We start from the raw sequence: 19023 nt of genomic DNA on the forward strand, positions 1-19023 counted from the left end.
GATTCGTTTTGCTAATCTATGTTAGATTCGAATACGAGGCGTTATTCAAAAGCGTCCTTATAAAAACATTTAGGAAGTTTCGATGACGCATGTACTTTTGTGACGTTTAGCCGTTAACGTTTTTGTACCGTAATCGTAACGCAAAAAAATTCAGTTACTGCGTTAAAAAGGGATAATATAGTAACACAGTATGATATAACTGTTTAAAATAACGATATTATTTTTAATATATTGCAATGTATGATGTAGAGAGAACCATATGTTTTGAACATGAGTGATGAGTGAGACTAATGATGCCCACACAAACATCTGAGTTAAGTAACCATGTTATCGTAAGCACAACCGTTGCTATTTATTTGTATTCAATATGCTTTTGTTTCATCATAATCTTTAATTACAATAGGTTACTTGTTTTGATACCATACTAATATTATTACATCATATAATGTGTACTGTACTACAAGTCGCGCCTTGACCCGAGGTTAGTCAACAAAATATAGATAGTAGTCCCAAGGGAAAAGTTTACATACAAGGCTACAAAAAGTATTTGACTCTTAGGGTGAAATAAAACAAATTGCATTTTAAGCGGTTCGATTTAATAAAGTTTGATAACTAAAAGTATTCAGCGTTACCATTAAACTAAAATTGTTGCTAAATCTTTATCTAGTGCGTCTTTTTTCAATTGAAATGTACAATCCAAGAACATAGTATCTCATCAATAAAAAAAAAATCAATCAATATCAATACAAATAGTTTCATATATCATACGTGAAAAACAACGAATAATATCGAAACAAGTATACTGTTATTTTTAATCAACAATAGACGAACTTTTTTTTGAGCATTTTTAAACATGAATTTTATTAATAAATATAAACTTAAAAATAGAACTATTTCTAGTGTTACATGTGTGAAATTTTCTTAATAACGAGATATGATCAGTTAATACACATCATCTAAACATATTTTAATATTATGTAACTTTATAACAATGGACTTAGCTGGGAATTGTTGTTTTTGCTGAGTGGTTATCTACATTATGTTTTATATGTATTTGTAGATACCTATCTTTGACAGATATGGCACAAGACGGATGCCGCCTCGAAACAATGGACTCTCAGCAAGTGACGCCAATGTTTTATTTGGTACCTCGAAGTCCGTAGTGTCGTAACTTTTAATATGAAATATATAAGTATACTAGCTGTTACCCGCTGCTTACCGCGGCGGTAGAATATGAATATATTTACAAATTAACTTAAAATGTTACGTAAATTTAAGACCTCTTTGTATACCACATTGGTGTGTATTTCAGCCCTTAGGGTAGAATATCCAGAAACGCTTAAATACGAATCAACTCATTTTTAATCGGTATCCCAAAAATAAAGTCTCATATTTTTAACTTAAAAAATTACGGACTTCCATACAAACGTTCAACCCCTATTTCATCCCTTTAGGGGTAGAATTTCCAAAATTCGGGTGTCATGATATGTTAGTTTATAAGTATACAGACTAAAATATAAGTTTTATGCTTCTAGTCCTAAAAATGACAATACTTTCAACAACTTACAACCTTTCATCCCCCTTTTCAACCCCTTACAGCACTTTTTCCAAATAAAAAGTATGTCCTTTCTCAGGCTCTACACAATTTGTGTGCCAAATTTCATTTAAATCGGTCCAGTAGTTTTGACGTGAAAGCGAGACAGACAGACAGACAGAGTTACTTTCGCATTTATAATATTAGTATAGTATGTATAGTACTCATTTCAATTTGATTCAATTTATCTACATATTACATTTTGGTATCATAAATTCGCAAGGCAGTAAATTTCTTTGCTACCCTTTCGCTTTTAAGCTGATCGTTATTAAATTTTGCATACACATTGTTAGGGGTACCAAAAAGGACATAGGGTATCTAACACCTGCTCTTCCTTTCCCTCACACGCGAGCGTAAGTTACGTTTGATTTATAAAATAAGTAAAGGGTAAGATTTCTACAGTATACTGGATACATTACTTAAATGTTTCATGGGAAGGATAAATCGATAAAAATCGTTATACCGGTGGTAGAGGTTTGTGCCCGTTCAACTGCTCAACACTATTCGCCGCTAAACAATACTCTGTATCGCTGGCGTTCTGTTTGAACGGGAACTAAGGTTGTGTAACTACGGAAGGGACATTGAGTAAGGTTATAACATCTAGATTTACACTTACCATAAAGTTTAAAATTTAATTATTTATTACTAAAGAAGTATTAGACTTATGTTATTGGTAGACAACGACGAAGTAATGATAAGAAACACAGTTCCGGAAATGTAAATATTTCTCCTAAATAACCCAACGGAAAAAACTCAGTAGATTTAAATTATCATTAGTAAACCAGATCGCTAACATATTTATGTTTTAAAAATACAAAAAAAAAAATAACAAAGATAAAAATAGCACATAATTTTCATTTCTAAATAATTTGTTTTCCTATAATATCATTGATACAAATATATATAACAGATTTCACAGGTCGTCTGCATTGATTATATCTAAAGTTTGCAACATTAGAATCGCTACTAAACGAGTACTACTAAGTAAGCAAATATTATAATCTTATTTTATAATAATACGTATACACTTCAAGGCTATATAATTATAAAAACAAGAGCGGCTGCCTTTGAGTAAGCTTTATAATTAATTATAATGTTTAATTAATGTACAGTATGAAACGCTACTACGACGTTATTTATACATTTTTGACTGACATTTCAACCAACGACCAAATAAATAATAAATAATTTGACCAATTAGGGTTTTTGATTCCCGACTACAGATTTTGGGACGCTAGTGCTGGAAGTTTTCCTGAATTTTGAAATAAGTAAAACTCAAACAAAGTTGGCAAAAGTATAATGTATGTCACAAAATTATAATTAATTATTCATCATTTACATCCTATTTGCGATGTCACCGTAACATTATTACAATTTGAGGCTTTATGTTTCAGTTTTCGCTTTTTTTAATATCGAAGTACGTTATTTCAGTTAAATTATATCATATACTTTCGAAATTTTTGACGTTTTATTTTGAGTTAAATCACCCCCGTTAAAATATTTCGGCAGTTTACAATCTTGCGAGAAAGATTACAATCTAACGGTATTTACAAATTCTACGGTGATATTTACATGACGTTAAGCCCGTTTCTGTTATTAATATATCAACAAAATTAAATACGTAATAGGTTGGTGCTCATTATTGTTTATACAAACGTTATGTTGTCCCCACATTTGGTGGGACCACACATCGTGGAAGTAATTAATTTCAGTTTGGTTGTTGATTTTTTTAATCAAAATTTTATTCTTGGAAAATAATGAAATATCCCTAACAATATGCATTTAAAATCTAGATGCGACAAGTGGGATATTTTTTAAATATACAACTAAGAACTTTATTGTCATTCCAAACATTAATTCCGAAGCTCTATTTAAATTATATAAAGTAAAGCCGTATAAGTAAGCTCCAGTTCAGAGACTCGTGTGTAATTTATCTAAAAATAAAGCTAAATATGGGTAAATAAACATTATGGAAAAACATACTTACTTGAGCAGTCACGTGATTAAAACACATAATATTGTCAATATTTTGCGTATTGTTTGGAAACAAATTTGTACATAGAACACTTGTGAATAATTCTGTATGTAATCATACAATACTCGTAATCTAAGTTTGCTATCCTCTTTAAAATTTGAGTCTGTAGAACGGTCAAAGATAATATCAATATGTAGAAGATACGGAACCGTGCAACATCCGTATTTGCATCTCTAGCTCGAAATATGGGCCTCACCCTCCTGTTCTTCTTAAAAACGATATCTGTGCAAAACTTAAAACAGTTCTCTCATTTAAAAATCCAATATCAAGTATATCCAAATAACTCGAGCGTGCGAAAGAAATCCGAATAACGAAATTTCGTTGCATCTTTGTAGTGAACGACCGGCAGAGTTTATAAAACTCAAGTACTGTGAATATTTAAACAGAAATGCTGGTCATTGTATTCGTGCTCTGAATAACGGGTGAGAACTTCGAAATGTTTCATGCATACATGGATGCGCAACTATTGTAATTCGATTCAATGGTAATGACGAAAAACTAACGCGATAATCTGTATACGAAATGGGAAACAATGCTAAAAATGTAAACAATTATTTTATTCTAGAAACTATAATAACGATTTGTTAACTACTATTAGTTAATGTATCTGTAAACCTATCTCAACATATCTGCCCCATAACGAAAGAAATTGTTAACTAAAGATTAAGGGTGTCAACATGGAGGAATTGTTAACTAAAGATTACGGATGTCAAAATCAAGACCCAATGACTTCGATCCCATGCTTAATTTTTATTTACAAGAAGTTCATCTTGTTCTCTCAGAGAAGAAAACATAGATTGAATTAAAATGCATGCTTCGGATACAATTGCCACATTTATTTCCACCAAACCATTAGAATGACGTGATGGAAGTTTCTCCATAACCACCAGCACCATTTCCTTTTTAGATTTACGAATTTATTCACCAAGCTGAATAAGTAAATTTTATCACTAATTTAGTTCATTAGTTATTTTAAAGTCGTTAGTCGTGGTTGTGTACAATAACAAAACTATCAAATTATTCTATAAAGGTACAAACTCGAAACTCACCGCAGATGACGTCCGTGAAATGTCAGAGAGTGATATGGGACATTATATATACTAATAATAGGCTATCTGATAATGCGAAAAATAAAGTGTCAATTATTGTAATCAGTATACATAAACGCAATTTATTATAAGAATTGATAACATTAAGTGCTTAAATATATATACAAAATATGAATTAAAAATAGTTACTGTATAAATCTTGACCGCGTGGAATAGTGGCAAGAATGCTAGCAGCATTTCCATTAAAAATGGTTATTTATTAACGAAAGTTGAAAATAAATATTAATTTATTCAAATATCCATAAATAAAAATGCATTTTTTTAAACGTTTGTCACATGACACAAAACGCTCCTGATTGGTCGGGCTTATGATGACGTCACTTGCTGGTTAACCTCATTTGCCTACTGTATGTGGATTATGTGTGCCACAGATTACAATACAGGTAAGTGACGTCACCGACCCCATTGCAGTGCCATATTGTCAAAGTAGCGTTTTCGCGCGCTATTTAAATATAGAATTTTTAATTTGATATTATTCAGCAAATATGTACTAGAATTTAAAAAAAACAACTTTTACTGGGTTCCTTAACCTCTACTATTCGTATCGCAAGTAAGTGAGTAGAGTGAGTTGTTATGGAACGGCTACGCTAAACTATACGATATAATCCCGCTTGGCAGTTTAATATCCCGTCATCGATTTGTCTGACCATATTTGATACTTTATAAAGATTGCTTATTGTTTTGATTTATAAGGTACAATGATATATTAATGATTAGGTAATTTATAATTCTACCACGTAGACGGAAACTTTATAAAAGATACCTTCTCAGCTATTATTGATTCATATGTGAATCTTTAAAGAGGCTTAAAGTAAGCAACTTTATAGTCATCAATAAATTTTGATACTTATATAGATATTATTTAGAAAAAAATTCAACGTCGTTATTAACGATTAGGCACTAAGTGTATTATGATTACTAAGGGACATTAACTATAATAATAATACGCCTGGAATAACTTTTAATTTGAATCAAACCATAATAGAATTATTATTTATATAAATATTTATAATAATTCTATCGGTAATAAATATGAGTGTATGGTTTAAGTTATTAGAGTTTCCTAGGTGGTAGGGCTTTGTGTAAGTCCGCCTGTGTAGTAACCATACACTAATAATATAATATTTTATGGCCACACAGCCAAACATACACAGTATTCAGTTCCGATTTGAAGAGTGAGTGAGTCAGTGTAACTAGAGTATATATAAGGGACATAACACCTTAGTTCCCAAGACTGCTGATGGCTCATTGGTGATATAAGGGATTTTTATTGACTAGAATATTTCTCACAGTAGTCTACGGACGGTGGTGACCACTTACCATCAGGTGAGCCATTTGCCAGCCCACCTCCTGTTATGACATAAAAAGAAATTGTAAGACATACAACAAAAAAATAAAAAATTTAGCAAAAATAATAAAGACGGAACTCGCGCGATACATATTAAATGCCGAAAAGTCTAAACTTTTATACTATTCGGTATTGACTTGTTTTTTCTGACAGAAAAAAAAATAAAAGCTGGACATGCCGGACACGCAAATATTTTACCGGACACGACTGTAAAAAGCCAAACATGTTAGGCTAAAGCCGGACACCGGACAGCCTTATATGAAACACGCACGTGGTAAATTTTCTTTGACATTTACTTTTTAAATCGCGATGTATTGTGTAACATTATAAACGAGATAAACAAGTAGTGAAGCAACGAAAAGCTTTCGCTTAAGTTCCTATCTCGGCGGCGATCGTTCTGCCTCATATGGAAATGCCACTCCCTCTGGTGAATGTAATGGATTTTTTATTACACAATCACACTTTATAAACAAATAATTGTCGTTTAAATTGCGATGTATATTTATTACATACCAGTTGTCGCTCTCGGCTTCGGGATTAGGGATCGGTTGTCAGCTATTATATATAAAAAAAAATTCTTGCTTGCTTTATACAAAATTTCAGCAGTTCCTATAGATATCGAAGAGTTAAATTTAGAAATGTAGAAACTCATCTCGCCTATTACCAGACATAATGGACTTCATTGCTGAAAGTTACGGTTTCATTACTACTAGCATATTATATTTTTATAATGATTTGTATGTTGTCCTTATGGAGTTTGTGTAGGACCTCAGTGAGTATGACGAATTGAAGGTGAACTTTTCGGTGAGAATATTATAATCCTAACCATTAATTATTAAACACAAAGAGTTAATCAAATAGGAATCTAAAATATCTTTGTAAAATAATCAAATCCACCGCTTCACAGATAACTAATGCACCTTCCCCTCCTTACTCCCTTGACTTTAAGTTAATACCCTCGATAACATTACCCATAAATATTTTAATCTGTTCAAACTGGATTAAAGGCGCAGTTAGACACTGGAAGTATTCCGGGAAAGGTATAGAAAATTAAATTATAGTATTTGTTTCAGCGCTACCCTTACATAACCATCTAACCTTTTTTTATTAGTATAGGTAGGCGGACGGGCAAATGGAAAAATAAACATTAGCTCATTTAGACATATTGTAGTTATACGTTGTGCCTGTAGTTTCACCGGCTCAATCGCCCTTCAAACCGGAACACAACAATACTCAGTATTGCTGTTTGGCGTTAGAATATCTGATGAGTTGGTGGTACCCACCTAGATGGGCTTTCACAAAGCCCTACTACAATCACATTCTCATTTGTAAACAACGTTAGACTTTAAACTAAACGAATTAATTTCCCTTCGTGAATAATTTCTTTACCGTCTATTGTTTTACGTACAGTACGCTAAGTTCTCCGTTTAAAATATAATGAGTTCATAATAACGCTGTGAGCGTTTTTGTACTTCGAAGCAATTTAAAATCTTTCTACGTAACTCGTGTCAAACTACGGGTGAAATTGCTTCCGGGAGTCACTTTGTTATTCGAACGCCGCATACATAAATAAGGTATTAAAAATTCAGAAATTATCTTAGTTGCATTGCAGGAATTTTGTCGGACCAAAGTGCACCTGTACACAATATTTCCCCCGTAACTACCTCCGTAGCTACAAATAAACATTAATAAATTATTTGATACAATTTAGGTCTTAAGTAACAGATTTTATTAATAATGGATGAGCCTTTTTCAAACGAGATAACGCCTTATAAAGAACAAAAATGTTAAATCTCTTAGTGTAGTAGCATCATTGAAATCGGTGAAAATTACGTGTCGGTAATACTATAACAAAATCTGACGAATTTAAATCTTCCAAACTTTTTGGATGACGGTTAAATATTTTATTTCTGTATTATAAAACTGGCAATCATAATAACAATCTAAATATTGAGACTTACTTCTGAGATTTGTACGTGTATATGAATAAATCCAAGGTTAAAACATCTTATAAAAAGTACCGGTTGCATCTTTTTTAAAGGTAACTTCCTATTACTAGTCTTTGCTTAAACAAAATCAAATTAATATTTAATTCACCTTGACCTTATTGTAAAATTTTATATGTAGGTATATTAATAAGTATTATTAAGTATTATTAATATAATGATTATATGTAATCAATTTTTTATTTATCTTAAATAAGCAGAACCCCACTGACGTATTCATGGCGTCTTTGGTGTGTATTGTCTATTACTATAATTGACTTTTTTTTACAATGTGTTTTTAATTCCAGTTAGCATTACTATCGAAATTAGTATCACTGATAAGTAAGAAAAGTTTTAAATAGATTATAATTATTACAAAGTAAAGCGAATGTAACTGACTGTTACCTCTTCACGCTGGAACCGCTGGACATATTTCGATGAAATTTGGTTTAGGGAGAGTTTGAGTCCCGGAAAAAAATAATGAGTACTTTTTTTAATCCACCCCTCTCTGTGAAGATTTGTGTGAAGGTTTGTGTGCTATAAAATTTTATAAATTTTGCGTGGGTAAAGCCGCAGGTTCACCTAGTCTTATTCTATTTTGTCGACTGTAGACCTTACATAACTTATATAACTTATATTATTATATAACATAATTTGTTATAAAATGTTAATGTATTATTTATGAGCCGAGATACGTTATCTCAGGTATTAGCTCGTAAATCTTTATCGAAGCTTGCGAGTTCAAGCTCGGACATGCACTACATGTACACAGTTTAATGTGCCCAATTTGTGTTTATAATAAATTCAAATCACGCCTGTCAGTGTAGGAAGACATCGTGAGAAAACCTGCATGGGTCGGACGAAATTCTAATCACATATGTAATATATAGATAAAGTGCGAATTAAAAATGATTTAATTCATGCAGAATAATATATTTATTAAGTCGAAATATAATTTTATTAGTAATTTTTAATTTTATAAATAATAATTTCCAGTTTTGTTAAGTTAATAATTAAATTATCGCCTAAATTTCCCTTGAATACTGTTTGTGTTATCGACTTTGTTATTTAACGAAAAATACAAAGAAATGATTATGATAAGATGAGATATCTTCTCCATTAATCTAAATCTAGAGCATAAAAGGTCAATGGACTCAAATTACAAGCGGTGATTTGCAAAATATATGTACTTATAACTAACGACGTACCCCGGCTTCTATACTACACTACACCTGTGAGTGCAGTATATTAATAAAGAAAATGATGCTATATAAATATAATTTATACACTATAACACTCAAAAATAAAGTAGCTTTCTGAAATTATATATGTATGTATATAGGGGATAATCTCCGGAATTAAACTTAAAGGTAAGTAATATCTGTATATACAAACAAACAAATTAGACTTCTTTATAATATTAGTATAGATCTTTATAAATACCTACGTAATATTATGTAAAGTATAATTAGTAAGTAGCATGCACAATTAAGTTTCTGACTGCTGGTAAGCCTGTTGATTTAAAGAAAAGATGTACTGTACTATTACCGGTTGATAAATTAAAAATAAATTACAATTACTTAAAAGTAAATAAAGATTACCCTGCGGCAATTAAATACATGTCTCTCAAAGATGTTTATCTTTATAAACAATTCATGTCATCTTCTGACTCAAAAACGCGAGGACTTTTGTGAAGTTCGCAGAGAATAATAAAGGTCGAAACTTTTGTACACATCTTATCTTTCTTTTAGAATCACTGGCATGTATAGGAATAGAAACCAATTATATTGTAGATGTGTATCTCAGATCTGGGAAAGCGGCATTTCGTAGAGCGGATTACGCGGCTACGACGGAAATGTGTAACAGGAAGTGGGGTGAAGCGCGCGTTATTAACAATATATTACAATAAATGACCTACTGCTAAATAATAGACGAGGAGAAGGTATAGAGTTGATTCTCCAACACTGCTCCAATACTTGGAGTAGTAGGATTTCTGATGTTTTCCGTCATCAAGTACGAGATAAATTATTATCAGATAAAACACATGGTATTTCGTTTGTGCTTGAGCGAATTTGATCTCGTGACCTTCGATTACGAACCACCTAGGGCTCATTAGATAAAACGTGTAAAGTTCTAACTATAATATAAATAATATTATTCTAGAATAAGCTATAAGTGTAACGTTGTCTTTAATGTTACACTTTAGCCTGTTTTAAACAAAGAAAGAATAAATATAAATAAACCTTAGATTTACGTATTCCAGGCAATTTTCTTATAGCTCAGCAATATTACTATTATAGTTCTTGATTAATATAACTTTATTTATTACATAAACAACACAATTTTATTTAACTTAGTTATTAAATGAATTTGTTTTATTAATTTACGCCAAAAGTTCCGATATCGACATTCAAATAGCTATTAATTCGCAAATCCATAATGAATAAGTATTATTAATAATACTCTCGATTAATGTCGCGTGAATTCAATGTCAAATGTTGTATATTTGGCCTTTATCGTCTTGTGGTTGGAAAATACTTTACATGAGAAACATTATAGGCCTTATTTAATGCTATTTCATTTTGTTGCATGTCAATGGTTTTGATGTATCGTGTTGATCGTCTTGATACAACTTGATTTTAAATAAGCCTCTCAAGTTCATCATATTAATTTGAGAGCCTTATTTAAAAAGTTTTTTGTAATTGATCTCCTACTTAAGGATTTATATTTCTCAGGTATGATCACGAGTATGTGAAAACACGGGTGGATCATTTCCATCCATCTGATATGACCGGAGAGAGTAAATCAACCTAAACTAATATGTTAAACAAACAGGGAATATTAACACTGCCAATGTCCAAAATTTAAGAAATTAAATTTTCTTGAATGCCCAATAACTTTTTAGTGGGCCCATCCGCTATATGACATCGGGACTTTGAAATCTCCAGCCATTTAAATTACCCACTAGACTAACGAGACAGACAATTTTAAATACACATTTAGTTTTTTTTACGATTATTATTAAGTACCTACCTTGAACTCCTTTACAGATATACAGATTGCAACATGCTAACCAGTTCTTAAACATTGTGACAAAATAATGTCGCTTACAGGACGGTAAACGTGTCGTATGAATTATGCCAGTTAGTCGTTATTATTTAATTTCTGCCTAAGCCAGTCTTTCCTAAACGTCAAAGTTATTAATTACAGCTATTATTTACACTGTCATTAATACTTACTGTAAGAGTATAAGAGACTATATGGATTAGCTTTCAATAGTGCGAAAAAAGGTGCATTCGTAACGAATCACTAGATACTGAATATAACGTAAAAATTAAATAATAAACACGAAATATTTGGTACAACGTATGGTAAAAAGTTTACCGAACGTTCGGTGAATCTGTCGATTTTTAGCATAAATGGAATATGTGCCTTATAAAAAGGTATGGCCTTTTTATAACCGCTATACGGACGGCTTCATCCTCTAAGATATACTTGGTTGTGCTTTATATTATCATGGCTAGAATCTATTAAACAAATAGTAAATCGGGTTTTTAAAGATAGTATTAGCAATGCCCTTTTTTTAGGGATTAAGCGTGAAGCTCGTCCTAGGATTGGGGACGATAGCCAAGGGGTCAGTCACGAACTTCCGTCTTTTGACATCTCTAGGTGGCCCTTTAGCCATTGCGCTATTGACGATTCAAATTATATTTCATCTCGTGCATTGCGATGAAGGAAACAAGAGGACAGAAAGTATCGTGTATCAGATGACATTTTGAAAAGTATATACTGCATCAACCCACGTTGAAACACTTTAGTGGAGTCTGTTCTCAAAAAATTCCCTACGAGAAGATGGGAATTACTCAGAAGTGAAAGCTTTATAAGATTTTACTAATTCTCATAAATTTTCAAAAAGTTTAGTAATAAAACATTTTGCCCTATTATTAACTATAAAAAGTATTATTTATTTTATGTTAACCTGTTGACCAGTGATGTGTAAATAGAAAATAAAATGGTATAGTTTTATTCAACAAGTATTTTTTTACAGGGTCACTCTGAATCAAAGGGTGCAAAGAAGAGGGAGAAGAGTGCGAGTGGGAACGGCAACAAGCCAAGTCGTGGCGTCGCTACGTCATTCGGGTTCCGTCGACGACCAGCCAGCACGTCACGAGCTGACGACAACGCACGCAGAAAACAAAAACCTCACGACAAAAACGGAAATGGTGGTAACGTATATCATATAACAAGCCACTAAGTACATTACTAATATTATACATGCGAAGGTTTCTTTCGAAGGTCTAATAACGCCAAAACTGGTGGCTTTTTTCTTTAACTTTGCTACATAGGTAGGATATTTATGGCTTATATGGTCATAGGTAGGGCTGGATTTAGAGGTATGGAGACCCTGGGGCAACTTAGGAGGACTTTAATTAATATTGTAAAAAATAATTTGAACAATTTAATTTATTTACAGATGACCATTTATAGAAAAATATTTCAAAAACTTTTAAGACAGTAGTTAATAAACATCAAAAATATATGCTATACGTTTATTTTACTATATCTACTATATATTCAATTAAAATCCGGCCCAGGTTATACGATACTTTTTATTTTTTTTTTATAAATAAATGTTTCAGTATTTTTATATAATATGCGTATTGTAGTAATATAGTAAAGTTGAAAAAAAAAATTATAGACACGAAATTTAATACGTAAATATTGACAAGAATTTTCAAAAATTAATTCTCAAAAACTTTATGCGTTGAATGAACGGTTAGTTTAAAAAAAAGGTAATGTGCGGTGGGTTGTATTACCACTAAGTAGACTGCAAAGTACTAGCAAGTTAGGGATCGCTTTGCGCGATTCTACTAGGCCATTTGCAAATACAAAAGAATATATTTAAAAGAAAACAAAAAATCTTTGCTCAATGTAATGGTAAAAGTTTTACAAATAAAAATATTGAAGGCGTATCTGTATTTTGCACGTTCACGCTAATCGAACCTTAAGAATAACAACATCATTTATTCTAAACGTCGCCAGCTACAGCCATTGCGATTACGTTATGACGGTGAAATTTTAATTCAATTAACAAGAAGATACAATGATACTTAAAATAAGTTCTTTAAGAAGGATGACTAAAACAATTACAAGTGTCATAAAATCCTTATTCTAATAGCTGACGCCACGCCACATTGTCGATGTAAGGAACACTTAATAATTCTTAAAGTATAATTGTCTTGAGTAATCCCTACTTACCATCAGACAGCTCGTTTGTTTACCTGCTACCTATTGAAAATTCTTTATATAATTATATGTTTTCATTTCATATAATAAATATTTATTGAAAAATTCGGACCAGGGTCCACAGAAGACTTGCGACCTGAAGAGGTGTTGTCCGGTCGGTCAACACCCCTCGCGAGACCTCGCAAGGAAACATCCGGCCAACCGCTCCGTACAAACAGGTACTTATCATTAATACTTGCATATACGTTGCAACTTCATGCATACATATTACAGTCATTTTAATAATAAACATAGGTAAATTTAACATACGAAGAAACAAAATTATTATTAAGTCGTCAGATAAAAATGGAATATATATATATTATCTATACTAATATTATAAATGCGAAAGTAACTGTCTGTCGCTCTTTCATCGCCAAACACGTAATCAAATTTGACGAAATTTGGTATTAAGCAAACTTGATCTCCAAGGAATCCTTCCTTATTAGGCTTATATTTTATGCCTAATACCTCACAACCGCCCCAAAAACGCGAGCGAAACCGTGAACGGCAACTTATATAAAATTAAAAAGTTTGATAGGAACATAATTTATTAGACGTTTATTTTCTATAATATAATTTATGACCAGGAAAAAAAGTTTAAAACAAAACAAGTTTAAAATGTTAATTGCAATAGGAAGCCGGAAAAAGAAAGTTACGTATAGATTACAAAAAAGGGAAATTATCACATCCTTTCGCATGACGTTTGCGTCTAATCTAAATTTTAAATTGATATATTTAAAGCAGCAGTCGTAACTGCTGTCAAACAAGTCCGGTTTATGCGAGATTTAAGCATAAATTACAAATATACAACTCTAAAACATTTTTAATGTGCGCTTAATTACTAGATAGATTAAAAACAACATAAATTAATAGTTTGTTTATGTCACTCATAGTAAAAACGTAATTTAGTTTTATTTTAAATATATATTTTATGTATAAAATTATCTTAAATTGTAATAAGAAATATCTTATATACACAAACATTGTGATCTGTCAATTCCTTTCATTTATGTAGCCGCAAAACGCAACAAACTAGTTGTTGCTCTTAAACTAAAACAGGCGTTACTAAATAGATGCTCGATATTGAAATGTTTACCTCATATATTATTATACACAGGGGCGGATCTACCATATGACTTTTTGGGCTTCAGCCCAGGGCCCCGTGGATTCAAGGGGGCCCCAGCTAAGTCAAGTCAAAGTCAAGGATAGACGATAATGCGAAAGAATCCATAACTTTATTAAATTAAACAGATCGTATGGTTTGCAGCCCTGCGAGTCCTGCAATTAATCAAACCCATTCAATTAATTTAATTCAAGTCTACGTTCAGATATGTCTTAGAGGGGCCCCTAAGTAGTGTTAGCCCAGTGCCACTTACGGCCCTGATTATACATTAAATCAACACATTTTAGTTTCCATTACACATAAAGTCATATTAATGGAACCAAGTCATCATCAATGATGACACTGAACACAAATGACACTGGCTATTTAATTCCCTAGGTTCGGTTTCAGGCAGCCGCACAGCAAGACGGCCAAGGTGGCTGACGTGAGCGTGGCCGCGGAACAGGCCTTCGGCGCGCCGATCAAAGATAAGGAGACCGGCATCAATAATAATGCTTTAGGTACGTTTATCTAATGTAATTTCACCTTTGTGAACGTTGTGATTAACCCACTGCTTTGTAGTTTATTGTGTGTATGCCAGTATAACCTTATCGTAAATATATTTGGTGGGATTTAAATCACTAACGTATGTTTATATATAAAGTTATTTCTTACACACATATTTTCTTTAATTTTTGGTTGTTTATTAAAATCGAAATTGATATCTAGGGGATGGAAACATATAACACTTTAAGACTCGCCCTGACTATCTTCGTAGTTAGTTTCTTTGGGTTATGAAAATGCGTTCGTAAATTCGTACATCGAGTTTAGTGGCATCTTATGTTGTAAGCATAAAAAATAAGAAAAAAGTCTGGATACCTCATACTCATTATTAAAATATAAATTTGTATTTTAGTTTATTAAATTTTACTTCAAGACGCAAGATATACGCTTAACATCATTGGAGGTCATTTGAACAAATCGAAAATTAATATTACAAAAAAATTGATACATAACTTTCAACGAAATTAAAATGAAATTAGCTTTGCCCGGGATAAGGTAAAGGCAGTAACATATCTAGGTATACTTATAAAATAACATCCAACCCCGACTGATTGACTGACTGATCCATCATCGTCGAGCGTAAACTATTAAGGCTAGGGCCTTGAAATATCTTGAGTAAGATCGTTTTATTGTGAAGACACGCCCTTTTTTTTTTAAATAAAATATAGGTGACAAACGAGCAGGAGGCTCACCTGATGGAAAGAAACCACCGCCGCCCATGGACATCTGTGTAATACTCACCAATGTATACCACAAAAAGAGGTCTTAAATTAACTTAATATTTTTAAATAATCTGTAAATTTATTCAAATTCCAAGCGAACAAAGCCGCGGGCAACAGCTAGTACTTTATAAACATTTTCGTTACTATGTATAAAAAATATCTCCAGAAAATAAGATAAATGTGTTTACTTTTGTGCCCATTGTTTTTAAAGTAATACATACTTTTCATATATATCATTTTTATTCATATATATATTTGTAAATATATGTATATTAAAGAACGAATAAATTATCATTTGGCCAAGTCCGTAATCAATTGATCTGCTGTCGGAAAGTAATTCTATTGTACTATGAATATAGACAATCATTAATCTTTAATTTATTTGTATACTACGTCGATAGCTTTATTTGGAGAACACAATAAGCAAAGTAAGACAGACACAAGGACGCTAAAATACATGCATATACATGACGTACGATTTTCTTTGTTATAATTTACATTTTATGATTGATTTAATGTATTTTTGTTTATACATAAATGTCTAGATTTTACTTCAGATAATTTATCCGTTTTGGTAAAGGGCATTGGCATGAATAGAAGTAAATTATTGAGAATATCCTGTTGAGAATATTTGGCTACTGCGTTAGTTCTAATTATATTTTTAAAGTATGCATTAATAAATACTATAAATTTCAATACGGTTTTCAGAGAGTTATATCAAATATCCTTGCACCGATATGTGAGATTTCTTTTAAGAGAAAAATATACTTTATTCAAGTAGGATTCACAAGTATTTTTTCCTAATTTTAAAGAACTATATTAAAAGTAAAGTTGGTTCTGGATGTAGATTCTATCGAGAACAACTGGCAAGAAACTCATTAATTATTTTTTTTCCACAATTAATTAAAATATCCTCCCTTTAATTCAACAAGTTTTAGCTCTACGCATTTTTATCATGTATATAATCTTGTGTTGAATAATAAGCGTTATTTATTAATTAAAAATAAAATAAAAATCATATAAATCAAGATAGGCATTTCGAGAAAACAAGTGAATCTTAACCACTAAAAGATCCAAACCCGGGCAAGTACTACTTCGCGTGCTTCATTTGTGTCAATAATTTATGTTCATCTCGGCGATGACGGAAAATATTACGAAGCAACCCGCGTTAAATCTCTACAACGATCTCACAATTCACAATAGAGTGGTAGTAAATTGCTTATAAAAAGGAAAGATGGCTTTTGCCTAGTCTGTCGTAAATCATATCAAAAATCTATATGAAAAATTTATTGAACGTTTTTCTTACAGATAAGAAAAGTACAAATCAATACAACTTGCCACTCCTCGCGACCCAAGTTTCATCTACCGGCGTCACTTCGATCGTGGGTGCGGCTGGCGTTCCGAAGCCGGTCACCAAGCAAACTGTTATACTGACGTATCAACCACAGCAATACCAGACGCAGGTGAGTTATGGAATCTATTTCTTATACCATTTTATTCCTAGAGCCGCTTAGTTCCGTCTTTCATTTTTTTAAATATGAAACAATAATAATTAAATAATTACCTATAATTGCAAATGATTAAATAACGAAAATAAAACACTCCGTAGGTATGAGTTATTTATCGGTATAATGTTTATTTTTTTATTTAACATACAAATTACTTACTTACTTTTCATTAGAGTAAGTCAATGAAAGTTATTTTTTTTTTTCTTATTAAAATATATCACGCTGAGTTTTGTTTGTAATTATATAATTAACAATAACAATAATTGCAAGAAAATGTTTGCGTGTGATTTGCTTTACTAGTGTTTAATTTTACACATTATATAGAATAGGGACAATTTTAAAGTAGGTATCAGAGGCAAAAGAAAAGTTAAGGAACATAATGACAAACACGCGCTTACACCAGACGAGAAAATCTATCAGAAAAAAATCGAAATTCAACAAAAAGGAATGAGATACGAAATTAAATTTTCACAATAGCACTGCACAATGCAGATATGTATATGCATTTCTATAAAACACAGAATCCCACTTACAGAATCTGAAACGTAAATAATTGTCAAGATTTTCTATGAATCAGATCTTTTAAATAGAAATCTAACTATAGTACTGATTACTACTACAAATATATTACGTAAGAAACAAATTTGGCACCTGACACTGAGTACTACTCAATCGTAAAATTCTGAAACGGCCGCTTTATCTGTCTTTAAAAAATAAGCAGGTGATTAACTCGGTTTTATTATGTTTCATTTAAAAAAAGAAATATTTATACTTATATGAATATGAAATTATTGTATTTAATGACGCAAGTCCCTTTATGACATTTCGCGTTCGAGTACGTCCATTATATTATCGTTTATCTTACAGAATAGTTTTAATGATATAGATAGGCATACGAGCAAAGAGCCCAAATGATATTAAGTGGTCACCACTAGCCATAGACAAAAGCACTGTGAGAAATATTAACCATTTCTTACACCGCGAATGCGCCACCGACGATAGGAACTATGATGTTATGTCCCTTCAAACCGGAACACAACAATACTGAGTACTACTGTTTGGCGGTAAAACATCTGATGAATGGGTGATACCTACCCAGACGGGCTTGTACAAAGCCCTACCAAGTCTTCTTTATACTTATGTATAAAAACCGCAATAACAATATAGGCGAGTTTACTCAATTAGGTCATCAGAACGATGGTCAAGACTGGACATATGTTTTAACTTAATTGGTTTATCGTAATGACGTTAAGTATCTTACCCTTGGCATTGGATTTCCGCTCGGTGCCTTTTTTCTGTAATTCTTAGAAACTTATGTCATATCCATTGAACAATTCAACAATAATTGTGTTAGAGTTTCGTTACCAAAAAGTAGCGTATGTTTATTTATGGATCCATTTTTAGGAAAGTAACACTCATAATCCTAAACTAAACACTAAAATAACCACTAGAGTCTAGGCCAACGTATGTACAAAAAAAAAGATTATGAATTAGATTCGTTTATTATTGTCATGTAGAGGTTACAATTTTATGACTAAATTGTGTTAAATAAAACGAAATTCAACACAAATAATTTCTTCGTTATCTAGGAAACACGTAAGCATCATAGAGCTGAAACGCCCAGCCGAGCGACTTCACTGCCTCGGAGCCAAAGTATCGAACCTCAAAAGCCACCGGGGAAATATACATTCCAAACTAACCAGCTACCGAGACCGCAGTATCCCTCTGTAAAGAACATCGATGCTAAAACCACCAAACAAGTAAGAT

General features: G+C 31.9%; 1 protein-coding gene across 7 annotated transcripts in view; it reads left to right on the forward strand.

Annotated features, from left to right (window-relative positions):
- LOC113401133 (uncharacterized protein) overlaps window positions 1–19023 on the forward strand; it is an 84305-nt gene that overhangs the window by 28575 nt on the left and 36707 nt on the right. For 6 of the 7 annotated variants that reach the window (XM_026640881.2, XM_026640885.2, XM_026640883.2 and 3 more), the window contains exons 2-6: window positions 12120–12297; window positions 13434–13536; window positions 14862–14983; window positions 17057–17211; window positions 18846–19016. In XM_026640881.2, coding sequence (XP_026496666.2) covers window positions 12120–12297; window positions 13434–13536; window positions 14862–14983; window positions 17057–17211; window positions 18846–19016 — 729 coding nt within the window. The remainder of the gene's footprint in view (window positions 1–12119; window positions 12298–13433; window positions 13537–14861; window positions 14984–17056; window positions 17212–18845; window positions 19017–19023) is intronic. The other variant, XM_026640884.2, reaches the window with a different exon arrangement.

This window comes from Vanessa tameamea, chromosome 7 (assembly GCF_037043105.1).
Source record: "Vanessa tameamea isolate UH-Manoa-2023 chromosome 7, ilVanTame1 primary haplotype, whole genome shotgun sequence".
NCBI classification, from domain to species: Eukaryota; Metazoa; Arthropoda; class Insecta; order Lepidoptera; family Nymphalidae; genus Vanessa; species Vanessa tameamea.